Here is a 22,524-nt window from a genome sequence, read left to right on the forward strand (position 1 = left end):
GTAAATTCTACACTGTGTTCACAAAAAGGACACATTAGTCAAGACAGAATAAACAGCTATATCCATGAGCACGAAGTATCTGCCTAATTCTCATTTCAAAACTCAACGATGCTCAATTCTATTAACATTCATGATACAAATCAGCATCTGATTTATCAATTTATTCTTGTACAGCTAGATATATTCCTCTCCTTGTCCAGAGAAGCAAACCAGAAGGCTCATGTACTAATGTGCACTAGCACATATTTTGAAGTGGTAAAGTAAATCCAAAAATTTATTAATTTCTCTCATATACAGAGCAAACAGCTCTTTTCCTAGAAGCTGGAACAACTGATTACAGGTTTGAGTCAAGCTTATTCTCAAAGTGAAGCCCTCAGTTACTATACAATAAGTTATACCAGCAACTGTGGTCCACTTCCATTTTTTTCCTATTTTGAAATGGTACTGCATCTTGCATGTGACAAGTCACCCACGCTTCAGGATTTCAAAATAAATATAATTTAATAACATTTAAGAATGGAAAAGAAAATGAAATTACTACCTCTAATTCAACATCTGCTCGCACATATTGTCGAGTCTTTGGATGATTAAGGAGGTGCAAAACTGTAGTTATGAGAGCCTCATTTATTCGGCTTAATTGACAATCAATCACATTTTTCAAGATGGTACTTAGTCCACCCCGAAGAGCTACCACCTCTGGATTTTGAAGTGCTAAAATAGGAGAAAAATGTCAATTTAACAACTCAAACGAAAGTAAAAATTTTAAGTGCCTCCAATATAGTAACCGCCATACTGGATCAGAACCTTGATCCATCTAGTTCAGTACCTTGTCCCAAACAGTGACCACCCCACAGATGTTTCAGAGGAAAGTGCAAGAAACCCTACAGTAGGCAGATGTGGGGTAACCGGTTGCCCATGAAGGTTTCATCCTAATCCCTAATGGTTAGAGATTGGATTAAATCCTGAAGCAAAAAGTTTTAGCTCCCTTCCAATACTCTTTGTTAGAATTCACTTATTTAAACCCTGGATATTCTTATCCACATAAACCTCTGAAGCCTCTTTGAATCTTGCTAACTATGGCTAATACTGGAATATGTAATGGCATTATCTATAAACTTGCAGCAAGAAATCAGGAGTGCAACCCATTATATTTGAGATTAATATATCAAAAATTTGTTTATAAACTTTTTTTCCTGTAAATGCCATCAGGTGGTGGTGGTCATAAAAAGCTTTTAATGAAGTCAAGTTATGTTGTTGATACCCCCATCAGCTGCTGACATATTGCAATAATATTTCATCAATATAAATACTGGCAAGAGTCAGTCACTGCACAGTGCTTCTTGACAAAGACGAATATGCTTGCTTCTGAGCACACACACAAGAGTACATGGACATTTCATTATAGGTATATTGTTTTTGGAATAGAATGAATTTGCACTGCGGTATAAATGTTGTATATGTGTCAAAGTTCAGTTTCTACTTTTTTAAATCTAAAATTTAAATCTTGAAAACAGCAGTTACACTTATTTCCCATCAGTTGATACTAGCATGAAATGATCTCAATGAAACTGTTCTACACTAATTCTACAAAGCATGGTGGATGCAATAAAGGTCACATTGTCCAAATGATCTCTGTGAAAACAGACTTATTTTTTGTTGTCAGTAGATATTACCAATTTTAAAACTTTTCATGCAAATTAAATGTTACAGTTTAATATCTGATTGGAATGCATATTAACATGTGTAATAAATGTGGGGATTAACATATTAAAAAGACATGGCCAACTTGAATACTTGCATTTTTCTCCGAAACTACTGCCACCTATTATTACACGTAATGGTCACCATTACTATAACTGAAAAGTACTTGAGGAAAACATTTTGCAGCTTCATTTGCACATTTGACAGTGCCTAGTAATTTTCAGTTTCCCCCTCCCACAAAGACAATTATTGCCAGTTTGTGTGCGTCTTTTACACAGCAGCTGACATGGGGGGATGGGAGGGAGGGACTTTTATTTTTTTATAGCAAAGATTAATTGTAAAAACCACAAAAAATGGCAAAGAGCTGAGGGCAAGGATAAAACTGTCAATTTCTTTGTTTTTTGGGTGTGGTGTTTTTTTTTAAACTGACTAGATTTCAAATTGACTGACTTTTTTGACAACTAAAAATATTCACTAGATTTGTGGCATTTTCACAAAAAAACCCATGATTATCTGCTTTACAAACTACCTACTATAATATATTCGATTACTTGGGGGGGAAAGCACTTTAGTAAAAACCTACAAAAGAAAGGATCCTTTAAAGATTTGATGAGTTGATGCTTTGTATTGAATTTGATAATTGTTTCAACATTCTCACCTAGTTCACAGATAATGGCAATACAAGCTCGAACCATTCTGTCTCTCTCCTGAAGGCCATCATTTCCAACTGCTATCAAGGAATTAGTAATAGAGCTAGGGAACAAGGAAGCATTCACAGTGATCATCTGCCAAAAGAACAAAAACCAAAAAAGGATGAGCAATTTCTAGGTTGCCACATGCACACCCACGTCCAGAATCATGTGTATAATATGATGTAGCCAAACATATAGCCCCTTATATTACTTGCTTATATTACAAATCCTCTAAACCACTGCCTTCTGCTCTTTAGCTTCTTGGCTGACCCTTTTGGTTTTCTATCTTATTCCTCCGTTTGTATTTTAATTTCTGCACATGGGCATTAAGAAAATGGAAGGGGAGATTGTTCCAGAGGGTAAAGCAGCAATGAAGAAAGTGATTACTAGCCTACTCAGAACTTCTGCAGGAGCCTCTGTTAAATTTTACTGACAGAGAGAGAGAGAGAGAGAGAGAGAGAGAGAGAGAGAGATGGACTGCAGTATCTTAGGCCTTGTCTACACTAGACAGTTTTGTCGACAAAAGTCGGGTTTCGTCGACAAAACAGTGGAGGTGTACAAACTGCAATGTTCCTTCTACTGACAAAATGCTCCTGCTTTGCCAACAGAATAAAATCACCTCCATGAGAGGCGTAGAGATTTTTGTGGCAAAGTTATATTGACAAAGTGGCAGTGTAGACACAATGCTTGATTATATCACTCTAAATAGCCTCCAGGAGGTGTCTCACAATGCCCATCCTAACCGCTTTGGGCAGTGGTTCAAACTCCGCTGTCCTGCACCATGTACACAGGCATCCACCCCTCCCCCTTTAAAGGCATGGAAATTACTGAAATTCCACTTTCTGTTAGCTGGGTGTGGACAGCTCACATCGCATCTTCTCAGCTGACCATGGTGACTCCATGCAGCAAACGCTCTCCTGCTTCGAGCACACTTGAGTTGCTGGATCTGCTGGCACTGTGGGGAGAACAAGCTGCTCAGTCCCAGCTCCGCTCAAGCCATAGGAACTTCGATACTGATTGTCAGATTTCTCATGGCTTGTTAGATACAGACTATGTATGGGACATGCATTAGTGCCGTGTGAAGACAAAGGAGCTGAGGCAGGCATACAAGGGAAGCAAACCGTCGCTCTGGTGCTGAATAACTGATGCTTCTATAAGGAGCTGGACGCCATCTTTGGTGGCGACCCCACCTCCACTGCCAAAAGCCCTGGGGATACTTCAAATGGGGCTGGAAGCGGAGGACAGTGGACTGACCCTGAGGATGAAGTCGTGGACAAGGAGGTTGAGTTGGAGGACGATGTGGTGCACACATCAGGGTTGTCCAGTGGCGCAGCAAGTCAGGACCTCTTTTCCACACCAGAGGGGTCTACCCAGTCGCAGCAGTCTGTCTCTGGTGCGCATGATGCAGGAGAGGAGAGCCCTGGTAAGTGAACTTTTTGAGTTGATGCTCCTCGGTTATATGAGATAGAGCTGTCCTTTGCTCTGTATATTCAAGAAGTGGGTGAAGGGACAGAAACGTACAAGACCAGTGGTGTTTGAGTGTGCTCTACATTTCCTTCTGCAGCTAAGCAGTACAGCAGAACAGTGTGTTAAGGCACACCAAGATTTCATGGGAATCCTAGAGAGATTTCAGGGAAACTTTCCTAGAGGTACTCACCAATCCTCTGCAAAGGTTCTTTCCTCCACTTTCTCCGCACCAATTGGCAATCACTTGTGCAGGGATCAAAGTGGCACAAAGGCGAGCAGAGTAGGGACTGGGTCTGAAGCAGCACGCATGCAGAAGATGCATCCTTGCATCCTTGTTTACCCTCAGAAGTGAGAGATTGGCTTCAATGACCCCTGATGTGTAAAATGGTGACAAAATTTACAATATTGGCCCTAATCCAATGCTGACTGTTACTTATTACCTTATTATCTTCTAGATGTTTGCAAATTGATTGCTTAATTATTTGCTCCGTTATTTTTCTGGGTACAGAAGTTAAGCTGACTGGTCTGTAATTCCCTGCATTGTCATTATTTCCCTTTTTATAGATGGGCACTATCTTTGTTCTTTTCTAGTCTTCTGGAATCTCTCCCATCTTCAATGACTTCTCAAAGATAATCGCTAATGGCTAAGATATCTCCTCAGTCAGCTCGTTGTGTATTCTAGGATGCATTTCATCAGGCCCTGGTGACTTAAAGACATCTAATTTGTCCAAATAATTTTTAACTTGTTCTTTCCCTATTTTGCAATGGACTACATTAATAGAAAGGGGTACTTCTGAATGGTATTGCAGGTGCTTGTGGATCACTGTGAGTGTTTCATTGACATTAACGCGGGGTGGTCCAGGAAGGCGCATGACGTATGCATCTTCAGTAACACTGGCCTGTACAGAAAGCTCCAAGTAGGAACTTCGTTTCCAGATCAGAAGTTTCCGTCGGGGAATGTTGAAATGCCCATAGTGATCCTGGGAGATCCAGCATATCCCTTACTCCTATGGCTCTTGAAGCCTTACATGGGAAACCTGGACAGCAGCAAGGAGTGCTTCAACAACAGGCTGAGCAGGTGCACAATGACCATAGAATGTGCCTTTGGCAGATTAAAAGTACGCTGATGCTGCCTTTACGGCAGGTTAGACATAAATGACCAAAATATTCCTGTGGTCATAGCAGCCTGCTGTGCACTCCATAATATTTCCAAGGCTAAGGGTAAAAAGTTCCCCCCAGGTGGGGCGTGAAGGTGGATCACCTGGCAGCTGAATTTGCGCAGCCAGATACCAGGGCTATTGGAGGTGCACAGCTGGGGGGCTATTCAAATCAGGGAGGTTTTGAGGCAACATTTTGACAATGAGCATGAATAATGTGTTCTTCTATACTGCATTCTGCCATGCTTTGTTAACTTGCCGCCTTGCATAAAAATTGTGATGATTCCTGACTGGGATTTGTAGTCAGCAAATGATTAGACTGCCACTATATTTTACTACCAGCAGCAACCACCGTCTGTAGGAGACAAAGATTGGTTATCTTTCAGAGAGTTTGTTTTTATTAAATACCAATTAACACCACCCACAAGACTTGGTGGGAAGGGAGATAAGAGTGCAGGGCAGTGAAGGCGTTAATAGCGGTGTGTAAGTCCAGCTATCATTTTAGACGCTGTATGAAAGGGTGGAGCGAATAGGATACCAAGACGTTCCAGGATAGTGCAAAGAATGTGTGGGAGGAGTTTGGAGAAGGCATGGAAAGCAGTTCTGTATCAGCTGCAGGGAGGGGCAAGCATGCACATGTTCTGCCAGGAGAATGATGCGATCCCACCACTCTGTGCTCATTTCCTAAGCCCAAAAGTGACGGTACCCTGTGTGCAGCTGCTCCATGAATGCTAAAAGTTATCTGGTATTGTTTCTTTCCATGGCACAGAGCAGGTCAGGAACTCTGATTTCTGTTCAGATTGGAAGCTCATGATATACTGCATGATCATCTGCAATGTATTCATAACAGTGACCACAACAGTAGAGAGCAGTGCAGGATCCATCCTTCCACACAGAGATGGCACGCACATAGTAAACAGTAGCCATTGAAAAATGTCACAAAACGCAGTCGGAAGCCCATGAAAAATGTCACAAAACGCAGTCGGAAGCCCATGGAATGCTGGGACGGAAAGAACTGCATCATGAGACATTGAGCCCCCACCCATGCTGCACTGCGATTCACTCTGCCTTGCCACAACTCCTAGCTGCAGAAGGTAGCAAGTAGCAGAGTGGGATAGCTACCCACAGTGCACTGCTCTCACTGTTGATGCTAGAGCACCGACTGTAAATGCACTCAGCCAACAGAAGGAGCGTTGTATTAACATGCACAAGCGATATAATTACACCAGTTTTTAAATTGTCGGCTTAACTTGCGTTGACAAAACTCTGTAGTATAGACAAGGCCTTTCAAGCTACTTCCTTCCTTCAGGGCTTAAAAGCTCTGCATGGCAGCCACTTGACAGCTACTCAGCTGCTGAACTGCAGAAATGGGCCTCCCATCTTGCAGAGCTACTAAGGTCCATAGGAAGGGAAACTGTGTTGCAGACTGGAGTAGAAAGAGCAGCCAGCAGCAGAAGGGACTACAGTACTCCTGGGGTTAGACGGAGGTGGCTGCCATGTGAAGCTCATAAATTCTGCTTTAATGAAGCTGTTCTCCCAAACATTACAACACAATTCAACTCCGCTATATAATCTGTGGGGCTGTGTCACAAACCTTAGGTCTAATACACAACATAAGTACACAGGGCCTTTTAAATACATATATAGCACTACATGGCAAGTAGAGATAGTTAATTAAAGTTAGGCAAACTTAAGCTAAGAAAATATCTGCTTTATGGTTTGTGGCAAGTACAGAAAAGGCCCCAATCAGCAAGTAAAAGGTCAAGAGAATAATAAGCAATATTGCTTACAGTGTGGGAAAGATGTACGGTTCAAAAGTAACTGACAACATGAAAAGCTGCAGAAACAAGACAGAGGAAAACTGTCTTAAAAGAAACAAGCATAAACCCTCCCACTGTTCTACTGGTAAGCAAAAGGGCTGGGGAGAAAGGAAGGACTTGGAAGAAGGAAAGTAGCAAGGATGAACTGCTTCAAACTGAGTTTTTGCAAAAGCTAGCTGAGGTGCATAAAGAGAGCTATGAATTTGAAGGTTCTTTGTCAGACTCTAGCTGATCATGCTAGGGTATGTCTGAATGAGATGATCATCCCTCGGTGTGGCCAGTTTGTAAGTGTACTGCTCATATGCTTAAGAATACTTTGTTACTGTTTTGGATATAGTGACTGCTTGTTTTCAGGCAGATAGATATGTTTACAGCAATTGTATAAATACTATGTGGCCTTTGGATTTAATAAAGTAATTTACAGTTCAATTAGTGTTGTGGTAATACCTTTCATAAATAATAATTCTAACATTCTGGCAACCATGAAGGGACTTCCACCAACATTAATTTCAGTTGCTCTAAAACCCCAGGGTAAAGTGTAGTGACTTATCCTCTGAAGCCATTATAATTTCTCTCCTAAAGTAAAAATCACGAGCAAAAGAGAAATGGAAAGTACCTTGGATACCTATGCAGAAAGCTTCTTGGCAAAGCATGGCAGAGGTCCATTGAATACCACTGAAATTTTAAATAATAAGACCAGAGGAGACCAATATTAATACTGCCTTCTTAAACAATCCCAAGGTAAAGAAAACAGACAAACGCAGCTGTGTTACAGGGATTGTACTTGGGGGCTAAGGGCGGGTGCCTACACTACAAAATTAGGTCGACTTAATTTAGGTCAACCTGCAGCCGCCACAGTCATTCAATCAGCTGTTGGTGTCCACACTACCCTCCTTTTGCTGATGGAGTGTATCCTCACCAGAGATTCTTGCAGTGACTAAAGTGGGGCATTGTGGAAAAATGACAGCCATGCAGGGCTCACAGCTGGAGCCCCTCCATTCACTCGAGGGTGACAGCCCCAGCTGTGAGCCCCAGCCAGGCTCAATTTCATGCTGCTATTGTCTCCTCTCAGAGCAGCTGCAATGTGGGGAGCTGGGAGGCCTGGCCCTCAGCACCTAGCAGCTGCGTTCAGAGCAGGGAGCCCAGGCAGCAGCCTGGCTGGGAGCGGGGAAACCGGGGGGAAGCAGGGCTCCCTGCTGGGAGTGGGGAGCCTGGGCAGCAGCCCATTGGGAACAGGTAGCTGGGAGCCCAGGGAGCAGCTGGGCTCTAGTTGGGGCCCCCCATCCACCCAAGTGTGACAGCCCAAGCTGTGAGCCAGGGATGGAGCCATGAAAATGAAGAGAAAATTTAGTCAACAACCCATGTTAAGTAAGCGTCTACATAGACACTGCGCTGCTCTAACTACATCGACATACACCCTAAACCTTTTGTGGAGCAAGGCTGTAGTGTAGACAGACACACTTAGGGCAACATAAGCTGCCTTACACTGACCTAACTCTATAGTGCAGATCAAGCTGGTCTTTGCAGGCAAAGTGCACCACCTTGAAGAATGAGTGCAAAAAGCACAGAAATAAGCTCAGAGCTGCTGAGAGAGATCAGCTGATGAATGTGTCATTTTGGGAGATAAACAAGTGATTTTTAAGGAGAGAGAGTGAGTTAAAAAAGTAGCTTTTGCACAAATTAATGCTGCAAATTTTGGAGGGAACTGAACAGTCGAAGTTTGCAGAAGTGTTAACAATAGAAACAGAACTGTTAATGAGGATGTTAAAGTGTTAAAAGGTTGGTTTAATAATGAAACTAACTTATGGCAATGCAATACAATTCTAGTAGTCATACCCAGTGGAAACCAGGTAGTCAAATCACGCAAAGGGCTGGTCAGGTGGTGAGACTACCCCCACTACACTTTTGCCCCAGTAGCCTTTACAGATCCTCTGAAGGAAAATGGGCTCTTTTCCCAAAGAACTGGTCTGTAAATAATCAACTGTAAATGACTGCTGCATGCAGAGACACATCATCATTTGACTATGGATGAGTTAGTCAAAAATCACTGAAAAGGAAATAGGGATTTCTATATGGCTTGAGTACTTCCAAATGTACAAATGGGGACATAACCTATGTACAGTTGTGCAGAAAGATTATTAAAAGCAACACAAGGGGTCCTGATCAGCTAAAACAACAGACTGTAAGAAAAAAGGGGGACAACACCTCGTAAATTAGAACAGAAATACTGCCTGTCAGAAAAAGAAAAATGTAAGTGTAAATGAGCTTACTAAAGTTGCAGATAGCTGAGACACTGAGGAAAATAAGGGAGTGAAAATAGCAGTTAAAAAAAAAAACATTGCTAGGATTCAGCAATTAGCAGAGCCTAGGCCCAAAAAGTTATCTTGCCTGTGAAAATTTATCTAAAGCATAAATATAAAAACAAAATGGCAGTTTAGAAATGTGAGGAACTTAAAAGTATCATATGCTCATAAATTGCAATTTGCAAAGGTAACCATTTTAGGAAAGAAGGTTCAGAGGCTCAGTGGCAGGGTAAACTGAGCAAGTTTAAAGTATTTATTTGGTCTTTCATAATAAACTGTTTACAGTACAGCAATGGACCTCAGAATTTAAAAAAAAAACAAAAGATCTAAAAAGAAAATGTAAGATGTGTGAAATAAATTGGCTTTTAAAAAAAATCCACTAATCGTCTATCCAAATCTTTCATTCAAAGTTGCAAAGTGGATAGAGATGTTTTGCCAAACACAGATATCTAGTGTCATGTGGTTTTGTTATTTAGCATTTATAAAAGCAGTGAGGTACCAAAAGGGTTAAAGTTCAATATCTTCTTAAATAAGGGCCAGAGGACATGGTCAGAACTGTGGCAGGGCCAGCCAGAACCAGGATAATGGGGAGAGATCCTTTTTCAGTAATAAAACAGCAGCTAAAAGCACTGCAGAAAAAGAATGAAAAACTAAAGACAGTGCACCTCTTAAGAAACAGCGGGGGGGGGGGGGGGGGAGGGGGAGTGCACAAGAGACACCATATTAGAAAGATTGAGCCTTAAAGGTGGCTCTGAGAAAGTCACATTGATAAGGATACATGGAAACTCTTTAAGCACAAAAAGTTACACTTCATGTGGAAATTGATATGGCTAATATAATGCAATAGCAAATAAAAAGTGGAAATTAAACTATAAGAGTTATGATTAACTGTGAAGTAAATGTCATTAGGGAGTAAAAATCTATACCGTGGTGTTTTGTAAGTGGAAAAGATTAACAGTATAAAAACTAAGAAATTGTTTAATAGATTGAAATGCCCCAGACTGAAAAAAAATCCTACTAATGGCTTAGGGCTAACCCTATTAAGAAAATGCTGTGCAATATGTAGATGATATTCTGGTGCATACTTCTGATAGGGAAAACCATTTAAAATGTACTGGAAACCTATTTGCAGGAGGTTTCCTTCCTGGAATTAACCCTGCATCCTGGCCAGCAAGCTCCAGAAAAACAAAAGGTTGAAGTGATTTTGGAGCTGCCCTTCTCTAACACAGAAACAGTGCTGCTATCTCACTGGGCAGGACAGGATTTTGTCAGGATTTCTTCCCTGACTACACAGCAAACACTGCACCTCTCTACCAGCTCCTGCAGAAAACGGTAGAATGGGAATGGACATCCCCCCGTAGCATATAAGTTAAAAGAGGCTTTAACAAAAGCTCCAGTTCTTAGCACTCCAAGTTATATAAAACCTTTTGGATTGTTTGTTGCAAACAGGGACACAGCCATTTCAGCTGTGTTAATTCACGACTATCATGACAGAAAAAAACCTATTGCTTATGCTTCCAGGATACTGAATGGAGCTGGAAAGTAGCATACCCAATGTGAAAAACATTTATCGACTGTTTGGTGAGCTTGACACATTTAAGATGTCTGATGGGATTGGGGGACACAATTGTACACTGCTCATACTCCTTTAAAGTATCTTTTGACACTATACCATCTCTGATTTTACCAGACTAGTCCTAGATTGACACAGTGGTCCTTGCTGTTGGAAGAGCACCAAATTGAAGTCTGTCATCTTAAACAACCCTCATCTTTGCCTGCGAGACTGTTAATTGTGGTACTCCACGCAAGTATCCTAGAAAAGGAGCCTCTAACCATTTTATCCCATGTGCAATACATATTTTAAATTCTGAATGGCTTCACCCTGAGGGTCTGACAATATATGTTGATGAGTCATCTTATCACCAAAAATAAGATGTACGGTTTGGGTGCCTTCGGTTTAGGTTAAACACGTGCAGTACAGGTGTAGTACACACTCAACCCAGTATGCTGAAGTGGCTGCTGTAGGAGAGGTATCATCACTCTGTAATGAAGGACAAGCACCGGCAACTATAACACGTTCAAACTCTCAGTGCATCTGTGAGGCTCTGACAACATATCTCCCTTGGTGGAGTATGAATTTATTTTGCAGTACAGATCAAAAGCCTTTACACCATTAAGCCCTTTTGTCCTGTGTATGGGAGCTAGCTAACAAATTGGGTAACTCAGTGGGTATGTATGCTTAAGGTAAAAGCTCATTCCAGACACGGGGAAGTGAGCAAGAAAAACAATAGGGTGGATGAAGCTGCCGCTAGTGGAGCTCCAGTATAGGTCCCACTCATGATGATCGAGTCCTTGGTGCTACCACTTGAGCACAAGCAGAGAACACTGATTTAACAACATTACAAGAATCTGATCCAGAAGTATTTGCTCTGAAACAAAACGTATTACATGGGGAGTTAAATCAGTTAAATGGCAAATTGCTCCTTGTGAGGGAAAATTTGTTGCTCACTGAAGGGGATGATTTACCTTACCTGGTCTGAATTCTACCACAGCCCCTTAAAAGGGAAATGTTAAGATCTGTGCATGATGTATCATTGGGAGCCCAACAAAATACTGATGCCACTTATCAGTGACTGATTAAAATGGCCTGATTATAAAAAAAAAAGTTAACAGATCATGTTAACAATTGTGTTATTTGGTGCTAAAAGCAATTCACCAGGGAAAACAAAATGTGGATTTATTCAGGAACAGCACCTCAGGGTTCCTTGGGAAAGACTGCAGATTCACCATGTTGGGGAGTTATTGCGCACAAGAGGCAGCAAACCAATATCTACTTGTAATTGTCGATGTCTTTACTAAATGGATGGAAGCCTTATCTACTGGAAAAGCCCTGCTCCTGTTACAGCAAAACTATGAGTAGAACGTCTTTTCCAGGGGGGGAATGCTCCAGAGACAGAGACCAGGGAACAACGTTCACAGTGAAAGTGATGAAAGATGCTTGCATTATGCTGGGAATAGAGCAAAAATTCCGTATTTCTACCAAGCCAGAAGCATGTGGCTGAAAAGTAAGTACAAACAGAACAGTCAAAACAACGCTAAAGAAAATGGTGTGTGAATCAGGCAAAGATGAAAAAATGACTATGACTCTTCCGACTTTAATGGGAACCCAAAATAAAACTGGATAAATGGTGTGTCTCCTTTTACTGCTATAACAGGCAGAGAAATGAGACTCCCAGAACAGAAGAGTTGGCCATAAAACAATGGATAAGACAGATGGGGGAAAATTATAATTTATGTGTCTAGTGCACAGCAGGATCATGCCAAAAATGAGGACATGCTTTAACTGACAAGCCCAAAATGCAGCCTGGCAAGTAGGGGACAGAGTGCTGGTACACTTAACCTTGGGAAAAAAAATATTTCCAGCTCCTAGATGAGGAGGCCCGTACTATATAATACAAAAAAGCCAGCACTGCAGTTTATCTGGCACAGTACCTTGAATTTTCCATGTGTATGTTAGACATGAGAGGCATTATACATGCTTTGTGTTTCCTGTAAATTTTACTCAAATAAGGTCTCATGAATATGTACCTTTTTGAGAATCAAGAACAGCAGAAATAAGGGTGGCACAAATACCATACGATGAAAAGAAAAAAATTTCCCAAAGTGGAGGTAGAACCCAGTAATGGATTGGTATTATAGTCCCTTAAAGAAGTGCTGTACAGTGATGTTCAACTGCTACATGTACCTATGTTGTTCAGCTTGACTTCACTGCATTTGCCAAAAGGATTATGTCCACCAGAGCTTGACCAATTGTATGGCAAATGATAAAGGACTATTGTAAAGACTTTGTTGATAGAAATGTAGAGGTAAAGGCACTCGAATCAATTCAAAAGAGATGCTAACAGAGCCCTATCTGCCAGTGATTTAGCAGAGTGGTTTAGAGCAGGAGCATCAATCTGAAACCTGGAACTAGTGGACATTAAGACCCTGTGGGAACATGACTGAGCATTCCAACACAAGCTGGCTGCGGACACACTAAGCCCAATGAATGAGCAAAGCAAAGAACTCGTTAATCAAAAACTTCTGAATGTATATAATATGCACAGTATAGTGAATGCATTTAAGGAAGTACAGCATAAAGTAAATGAAATAATCAACCAAACCAGTGAGGATCATCAAAGCAGGGCAACAGCCAGGCCATAGCATACCCTTCATACATAGGGTATGCACTAGACAAAAATCAGCCTCTCTCATTGATACATAACAAGGTAAACTGCCCTCTTTATTCAACAGAGAAATTGAAAACTTGGTATGGCAGAGATCATATTGATAGGGATAAGGAGCCCTACCGCCTTTCCACAATTAACCCCCATGATACTGGACCCTTGAGAGGGTTGGGTTTTTTTTTGCAATTTTTTTCTTTTCTTTTTCTTTTTTTTTTTTGGGGGGGGGGTTGTTTTACACCATTCACACAATCCATATCAGTAACTGCAAAATACCACCAGTAGGAGTACTAGAAGACAATGAAGCCGATAAGGTTTGAGAAGTTTGTTCTCCTCAAATACTGTGGCAAAACAACAACAGGTTCTGGAAAGCCCTAAACTTGTCCTGTTGCTTGCACCTAGGGGACACCCACATGTGCAGGTATAATGTTTTACAGTGTTGCCAGCAGGTGGGTTCTCTCTGGGGGAGCAATCTCCAAACTTCACAGTACTGTTGAGACACTGGGGAACTGGTGAAGTATAAGCCACTTATGTTGGGAATGGTAAATATTGCATGGTGGCTGGAAATCACCACTTTTGGTATGAATCCAAAGATTGTTATTCTTATTGGCCAATGTTTTGTTTCCACACCAAAATTCACTATGGGGATAAATGGAAAGACCTTACATTCCATGCCCATTTTTCATACTGTAACTGAATTACAGGCTGAAGTCAAATTACAGTAGAACGCTTGAAAAGCGGTACCCAAGTTTGGGCGTCTTCGAGCTTGGAAAAGACTGTCTTTTCTTCTCCGAGTGATTGCTCATGTGTATTCCACAATAGGCGATTCCAGGCTATATCTGTTGGAGGTGGGTAGGAGTTCACAAGTTCCCAGGACAGAGGACAGCCCTGCCGAACCCTGCATCATCCCTGGTTTGGAGGATGATTGCATAGTGCAAGGTGAACGTGTGAACCGAAGACCATGTGGTGACCCTATAAATGTCCTGGATGGGGACACGGGCCACAAAGGCAGCCAACGAAGCCTTTGCCTGAGTCAAGTGTGCCCTCACAATGGGTGGCAGGGGGACACCCACCAGCTCATAACAGGAATGGATGCACGAAATGATCCAATCGGAAAGCCGCTGAGTGGAAATCGGCTGGTTCCTCGTGCGCTCAGCCGAGGCGACGAACAGTTGCGAGGACTTTCTGAATGGCTTGTTCCGCTCGACGTAGAAAGCCAGAGCCTGCCGCGCATCAAGTGTGTGGAGACGGCACTCCTCACTTGAGACATGAGGTTCGGGGCAGTGGACAGGTAGAAAAATGTCCTAACCCATGTCGTAGGCAGAGACCACCTTCGGGAGGTCAGGGCCCCGAGCTCCGAGACTCGCCTGGCCGATGTGACTGCAACCAGGAAGGCCACCTTCCATAAGAGGTGAGATCAGGAGCACGTGGCCAGTGGTTCAAACAGGGGTTCCGTGAGACAAGCCAGCACCAGGTTTAGGTTCCACTGCGGGACCGGGGGGTCTAGAATATGGAAAGAGACGGTCCAAACCCTTAAGGAACCGGCCAGTCTTGGCATGGGAAAATACCGTGTGCCCTTGCACCGGCGGATGGGAGGCCGATATGGCAGCCAGGTGCGCCTTGACTGACGAGGGTGCCAGGCCCTGGGACCTCAGGTGGAAGAGGTAATCAAGGATAAGCTGAATCGGGGCGGCCACAGAAGAGACACCCTGGTCCGCCGCCCACCTAGAAAACCAAGACCACTTCGCCAAATAAGTGTGGCGAGTGGAGGGCCATCTACTTTTGAGGAGACTGCACTGAACCTGTTCTGAGTACGTCCTTTCCTCTCCACCTAACCACTGAGCAGCCACGCCGTGAGGTGAAGAGCTGCTAGGTTGGGATGGAGGAGGCGACCCTGGTCCTGAGAGAGCATGTCCGGGCAGAGCGGCAATGGCCACGGCGGAGCTACTGCCAGGCCCGTGAGGGTCCCATACCAAAGCTGCCTGGGCCATGCTGGGGCAATCAGAAGGACCCTGGTATTGACCGTCTTTATCTTCTCCAGCACCCTGCTGATTAGAGGGAACAGGAGAAAGGCAGAGAAGCCAGCCTGACCAGGACAGGATAAAGGCATCGGAGATAGCGCCCCTCCCTGGGCCCTCCTGGAGCAGAACCGGGGGCATCGACGGTTCTGCCAAGTCACAAATAGGTCCACCTGGGGAGTTCCCCACCTTCGGAAGAGCCAGTGGTCCTTCCGGGTGGAGGGACCACTCGTGTTGTGAGGAAAAGTCCCTGCTCAAGTGATCCGCCCTCTCGTTCCGGGTGCCCAGTAGTGGAAGGCCTTTGGGTGGCTGTCGTGGGCTATACAGAAGTCTCACAGCCTGAGGGCTTCGTGGCAGAGGGCAGAGGATCGTGCCCCGCCTTGCCTGTTGATACAGAACATCGAGGCCGTGTTGTCCGTGAGGACCCTGACTACCTTGCCCTCCTGGTGCGAGCGGAAAGTCATATGCCAGCCACACCGCTCTGAGCTCCTTGACATTTATATGTAGGATCAGGTGTTGAGCCAACCACAGGCCTTGGGTCTGAAAGTTCCCTACATAGGCCCCCCAACCCAGGTCCTACACATCGGATACCAGCTCCAACAACGGGGCCCTGTCCCTGAACGGGACCCCTTGGAACATGTTGTCTAGGGTGGACTACCACCGTAGGGAGGTGATCACAGAGTCTGGCACGGTGAGGACCTTGTCTATCCTGTCAGTAGCCTGTGAGAACTTCGAGGCCAACCAGAGCTGGAGGGGCCTCATCCTGAGTCTGGACCATGTATGTGCATGCCAACATGTGACCCAAGAGCTGCAGGCAAACCCTGGCTGTTGTCACGGGGAACCTTGTGACCGAGTCAATGAGACTTTTCAGGGTCTTGAATCTGTCTGGTGGGAGAGAGGCCCTGGCCGACACTACGTCCAGGAGTGCCCCGATAAACTCTATGCATTGGACCGGGACTAACATGGACTTGGTGTTTACCAACGGTCCCAAGGCGGTGCACGTGGACAGGAGGAGCACCACGTGATCCCTCACCTGCGACCAGGAAGTGCCCTGGACAAGCCAATCGTCCAGATGGGGAAATATCTGGAACCCCTGCCATCTGAGGTAGGCCGCTACCACCTACATGCATTTTGTAAACACCTTGGGGGCAGTGGACAGACCAATTGGAAGGACCGTGAATTGGTAATGATTCTGTCCCACCACGAAACGGAGGAAGCACCTGAGCCCCTCGAATAGGTGGATGTGGAATTACACGTCCTGTAGATCGAGGGCAGCGTACCAGTCCCCAGGATCCAGGGAGGGGATGATGCAAGCCAGGGAAACCACACGGAACTTGAGTTTCACCATGTACTGGTTCAGACCTCGCAGGTCCAGGATGGGCCTGAGCCCCCTTTTGGCCTTCGGGATAAGGAAATAAACAGGAGTAATACCCCTTGCCCATGAACTCCTCGGGCACCGCCTCTATCACTCCTAGTCCTAGGAGCCGCCCCACCTCCTGCTCGAGCAGAGCTTCGTGCGAGGAGTCCCCCAAGAGGTACGGGGGGTGGTTGGGCAGGGAGGAAGTGAACTGGAGGGTGTAACTCCAGGAGATAGTGTTGAGGACCCCATCAGTCCGAGGTTAGCCGTGACCATTCTGGGAGGAAAGCACACAACCAGTTGGAGAAGGGGAGCTTTATTGGGGGTGGATCCCTGATGAGGACTGGCGGGGTGCCCCCGAGGGTCCCATCAAAAGCGCCTTTTCCCCACCTGCTTGCCCTTGGAGGACCCAGGCTGGGGGGCAGGCCAAAACTGCCTCTGAGGGCATTTCTTATAGTCTTTCTGCTTCTTATGGGCGGCCTCATACTTCGGGAGGGCAGCCTGGCCGGGAGTCTGCTGTGGTTTGAACTTAGGTTTTGCCAGAGCCGGGACAGAAGCCCAGAGTCTGGAGGGTTGTGAGGGAGTCTCTCATGCCATGCAGCCTTATATCTGTTTCTGCCGCAAACAGAGCTTCCCCGTCAAACGGGAGATCCTGCATGGAAGACTGCGCCTCACTGGATAGCCCAGAGAGTAGGAGCCATGATGCCCGTCTCATGGACACCGCAGAGGCCATGGATTGTGGGGCCGTGTCCGCAGCATCCGAGGCCGCCTGCAGGGACACCCTAGCAGCCGCTACCCTTCCTCCACTAGTGCCTTGAACTCCTTCCTATCACTCTCCTGGAGGGAGTCCTCCAACTTGGGCAGGGAGCCCCACAGATTGAATTCATACCGGCCCAGGAGAACCTGATGGTTTGCCACTCATAACTGGAAGCTCAAAGAAGAATAAATTTTCCTTCCGAAAGAGTCCAGTCTCCGAGAGTCTTTGTTCTTTGGGGTCGGGGCTGGCTGACCCTGCCATTCCCTGTGGTTGACTGACTCTACCACCAGGGAGTTGGGCGCTGGGTTGGTATACAAGTACTCATGCCCCTTAGTGGGTACAAAGTACTTGCGTTCCATCTTCTTAGAGATGGGTCTGGTGTTTGCCACAGGGCATTAGAAATCTTAGCCACCCCTTCATGGAGGGGCAAGGCCACCCTACCCGGTGACGACGAAGACAGCACATTAAACAGGGAGTCTGAGGGCTCCTCCCTCTCCTCTACCTGGAGGCGGAGGCTTGCTGCCACCCTCTTTAAGAGTTCTTGATGGGCCCTGAAGTCCTCCTGCGGGACAAAGAGGCAGCAATCACCTCCTCCAGGTGGGGCAAGGAGGCCGGTACGATGCTCTGGGTATCGGCTGGCACTGGATGGTCCACCATCTGGTCGGATTCCGGGCATGGTGCCAAGGACTCACGTCCAACCGACTCCTTTCTTGGGAGTCTGGAGAGGGAGGCCGACAGTGCTTCCGAAGCTCTGGCCACCGAGTAAGCTCCCGCCGGGGGCCACGGTGCCCACTGGGCCAACCACGATGCTCAGTGCCACTGCACCTGCTGTGGCACCGGCAGGGCCGGCTGTTTGGGTTGGCTGGCCTGGCCCATTGAAGGACGGCTATGAATGGAGGCCAGGCTGGCATAAAATCTGCTGTCTCTGGACCAGGAGGAGTGGTGGAGCCAGGATCTACATCAGACACGGGACTGCAATCTCAGCGTGGAGGACTGGTACTGACGGTAACAGCTGCTCCACGAACGGCCTCGATGGGCAGACCCACAATGGCGACCGACACCCCGGGCTGCAATGTCTTGGCGGAGACTTGGAGCAGGAGTCCGAGCAGGAACGGCATCAATGACTGTGCCATGACTGACTACGGTACCTCCTCAGAGATGAGCACGGATGCCTGCCGCTGTCCCGTCGATATTTGCTCCTTGAGGATGAGCAGTGCCGAGAATCCCGGCTGGCCGGAACCCAGCCAGACAGTCTGGTCGGCATCAAGGGCAGTCCACGTGGACTCTGCCCTGAACGGTCGCTGGGCGGCGACTGGCATCGGGAACGTTCCCTCGACCGAGACCGGTACCAGGATGGAGGCGACTGAGAAGATCCCAGCAGCGGCTTGCCTCTGGAGCGTGGGGGTGACATCGGCAGCACTCCAGGCACCAGCATAGATATAGCATCCCAGGCTGCCTGGAGGGCATCGGGGCAGGCCTGTTCCAAGGGGCCGGGCTACTCCACTCAATGTGAGTCGGAGGCCTGGGACCCGGTGGGGATCGAGGACTACCCGACATGGGCCCAGCCTCTGTCCCAGACTTCCCTCGGTGCCGCTGTGAAGAGGGAGTCTTTCTGGCCCTCTTGGCATGCCCCGTGGATGGGGAGTGGTGCTGACTGGTCGATGGCACCGGAGGGTCGCCGCGTACCGATGCCGCGGTGCTGGGTACCGGTTCAGAGCTGCGTGCTGGAGTCAGGGTCAGTGCCGATTCCATCACGATAGCCCAGAGACTAATGTCCCTTTCTCTTTTGGTCCGAGGCTTAAACGACTTGCAAATCTTGCACCTTTTGCTGATATGGGTTTCGCCCAAACAGCGCAAACAGTCTGCGTGCGGGTCACTTCTTGGCACAGAACACCTAAAAGAGCAGAACGACTTAAACCCCGGGATGTGCGGCATGCCCCGGCTGGGGTCACTGACTAACTAAACTAACTAACTACACAGCTAATTAACTACAGGTACTAACACTGAACGAACAAACAGTTCTGGGGAGGAGCTACAGCAAAGCTGGAACAGAGTAGTTCCGACACACCTTCACTGGCGGCAAGAAGGAACTGAGGGTAGGGGGAGCGCACAGCTCCCCTTATACCACACCAGGCAGGCGACACTCCAGAGGTTGCAGGGGGCGCTTCCCCCACCCCCAGGTACTGCTAGGAGAAAAACTTCCGGCACCGGTGCATGTGGCAAGCACACACACACGCCCCCACCCCTATTGTGGAATACACATGAGCAATCACTCGAAGAAGAACTAAAAATTGTAAATAGGCAGGAACAGGGAATTTGGTAGTTAACTAGTCCTTTCTGGTCAGAACACTTACAAGGTAGGATTACATCCATGGTGAAGATGGTCATTCAAAGCTTTGGCAGTTGTCAATGCGACTGTGGTAACTTATTTTGAGGTTGTATTTGTCAAATTTATTAATTGTACAAAATGTTGCAAAATAAAAAGAAATGTTTGAAATGCTTAAATGTAGTAAAACCCACATGGTATGGTATGGTTTTAAGGTGGGTAATGTAGGGATAGTTAATTAAAGTTAGCGTAAGTTTGCTTAAAAAAAAAAGTATCTGGTTTGTGGCTAGTAAGGAAAAAATCCCAATCAGCAAGTAAAAGAAGATCATGAGAATAAGTACTATTGCTTACAGAGTGGGAAAGATATATGATCAAAAAGTAACTGATAAAGTGAAAAGCTGCATTAATAAGACAAAGGAAAACTGTCTTAAAAGAAACAAGCATAAACATTCTCACTGTTCTACTAGAAAGCAGGGGTGGAGGTGTGGGGAACAATAGGAAAGGAAAGCCTTAGAGAAAGGAAAGTAGCAAGGATGAACTGCTTCAAACTAGGTTTTTGCCAGAGCTAGCAAGTTAGCTGAAGTGTATAAAAAGAGCTATGAATTTGAAGGTTCTTTGTCAGACCCTACCTGATCATGCTGGGCCATGGCCAGAATGAGACTGTCATCCCTAGGTCTGGCTTATTTGTAAGTAAACTGATCGCATGCTTATGAATACTTTATCACTGTGTTGGGTGTAGGGACTGCTTATTTTTAGGTTGTTAGACATGTTTATAGCAACTGTAATTACCATTTGGCCTTTGGATTTAATAGAGGGATTTATGAGTAAATTAGTGTCATGGTAATACTCTACATAAATAATAATTCCAGCACTGCCCCAGAAGTAGACTATTTAGGACCCCTTATTACAGAAGGACATACTTTACAGATAAGTGCAGTGATTCAACAAGAGAGTCTTAAATGACTGTCTAGCCATCACATTTAGGTCAGAGTAAAAAAACAAAACCAGCCAGCAATAAAATTTAGACAATCTCAGCACAGTTCTGTTCAGCTGATGTTAATTCAAAAGAGTATGGCAAGAAAGTAAGTACATATAAAGTACTCTACAGGGAGCTCGACAGGCTGTTTCATTTTGCCTCCTGCTCTTGAGCTTTCCCCCAGTTTTGCAATGTACTTTGACATTAAAGGAAACTATCATTAATACATTCAATAAACAGCACAAACGCTCATATATTCTTATAGGGAACAGCATCTTGTTTGTTTGCACTACTATATTAGGCAAAAAGTTAGCACATTTGTTATTACTACATGTATTTTCTATGGTGCCTCTCTATGTAATATCTTGGCCTTATTTACATGAGTTGGAATTTACATGGACAGGATGAAGTTAGCTTCCACAGAGAACCCTTAGGCGTGGAATTTCCTCTGCTGAATATCAGACAGATCATGAATCTGGCCAATTTTTATACAACTGTATAAGACATCTTTCTACTAGTCTGAGAATTTCATCTGAAGAACAGCCCCTTGCTGTGAGCTCTGAAGAAAACAGAGACCTGGTTTTGCCTCAAGATAGCTTATCTCTTTGGGACAGAGTACAAATTTTGTTTCTCTTCTTTGAGGAGCTTATATGTAAATACAGTGTAATGTGTTCCCAGGAGTCTGTCCTATCAAACAGATGAGTTATGTAGTGAACCAGTTCTATAAAGATACACCATCTTTAAATAGAAAATGCTCCCAATATACATCCTGGAACTTCTGACAATTCTTCCCTTAAAACCCCGTACAGACCAGGCTTGGTATTCTTGATAGTTCTAAAATTTAAAAAAGCAAACAGAACCCCTTTTCTCAACCTTTATTTGCTCTACACACATTTCAGGCCTTCTTTATGTTTCACATAGAGCAGCAAAAAAAAAAAAAGTGAACAAGCCTAGTTTGCTTCCTTTGCAGGTCACTATTAAATGAGAAGTCACTAATGCTAAACAGACAGATTTAAACATACAAAACAAGTTTATTTTTGTAAGATGTTTTTAAGAAACTACTGCTTGTCATACCATGATGCTCTTACCCACAAAACAGGAAGCTCTTTAAAACCGAACTTTAGAGAAAAATCCCAAATTCCTCACCCACCCACGGACATACTGAGCCTTTCATTTACTATAATGGTATAAATAAGAATTAATTAGCAATAGTGGGTGGGACTAATCACTTTTACAAAATATCCCCTCCTGGTCTTGAACTGACAGGATAAACGTTATTACACTCATCATGTTGGGAGAGTGTAAACAATCTCTTAAAATGAAGGCTGCTTTGCTTCTCAGGTTTCTTTCTGTTTTTAGAATATGGGAAGGAAAAGATCTTCTGTTAAATAATCAAATTCCTAATGTTTTATTACAGTAAATGTCAGCTGAACCCTGCCTTTATTTTAATGCAGATTTACATAAATTTAGGCCTCTGAAAGATCAGCAATAGGTAAATGAGAGCTTCTTGGAGGCAGCCAGGAGGTTCTGTCAAGAAGAAAGCCAAATGTGGAGTCTTAAAAAAATGCAACTCTCCTTTAAAGAGTAAGGGGTCACATTGAAATTACCTCATCTTGACCTCTGTCTGTAAGGTCTGAAATAGAACAGTCTCCTTTTTGAATTATCCAGGAGAGAGAATGATCCAGGATTCCTTCAGATATGGAGAAGTGTTTTACGGAGCTGCTCTG

General features: G+C 44.9%; 1 protein-coding gene across 3 annotated transcripts in view; it reads right to left on the reverse strand.

Annotated features, from left to right (window-relative positions):
• RICTOR (RPTOR independent companion of MTOR complex 2) overlaps positions 1-22,524 on the reverse strand; it is a 187,585-nt gene that overhangs the window by 82,694 nt on the left and 82,367 nt on the right. For 2 of the 3 annotated variants that reach the window (XM_048849236.2, XM_048849237.2), the window contains 2 exons: positions 2,360-2,486; positions 542-711 (listed from right to left, as the gene is read on the reverse strand). In XM_048849236.2, the coding sequence (XP_048705193.1) occupies positions 542-711; positions 2,360-2,486 (297 nt within the window). Of the gene's footprint in view, positions 1-541; positions 712-2,359; positions 2,487-3,221; positions 3,297-22,524 lie in introns of those variants that run through there. The other variant, XM_075128447.1, reaches the window with a different exon arrangement.

Source organism: Caretta caretta, chromosome 5, assembly GCF_965140235.1.
Source record: "Caretta caretta isolate rCarCar2 chromosome 5, rCarCar1.hap1, whole genome shotgun sequence".
Taxonomy (NCBI): Eukaryota; Metazoa; Chordata; order Testudines; family Cheloniidae; genus Caretta; species Caretta caretta.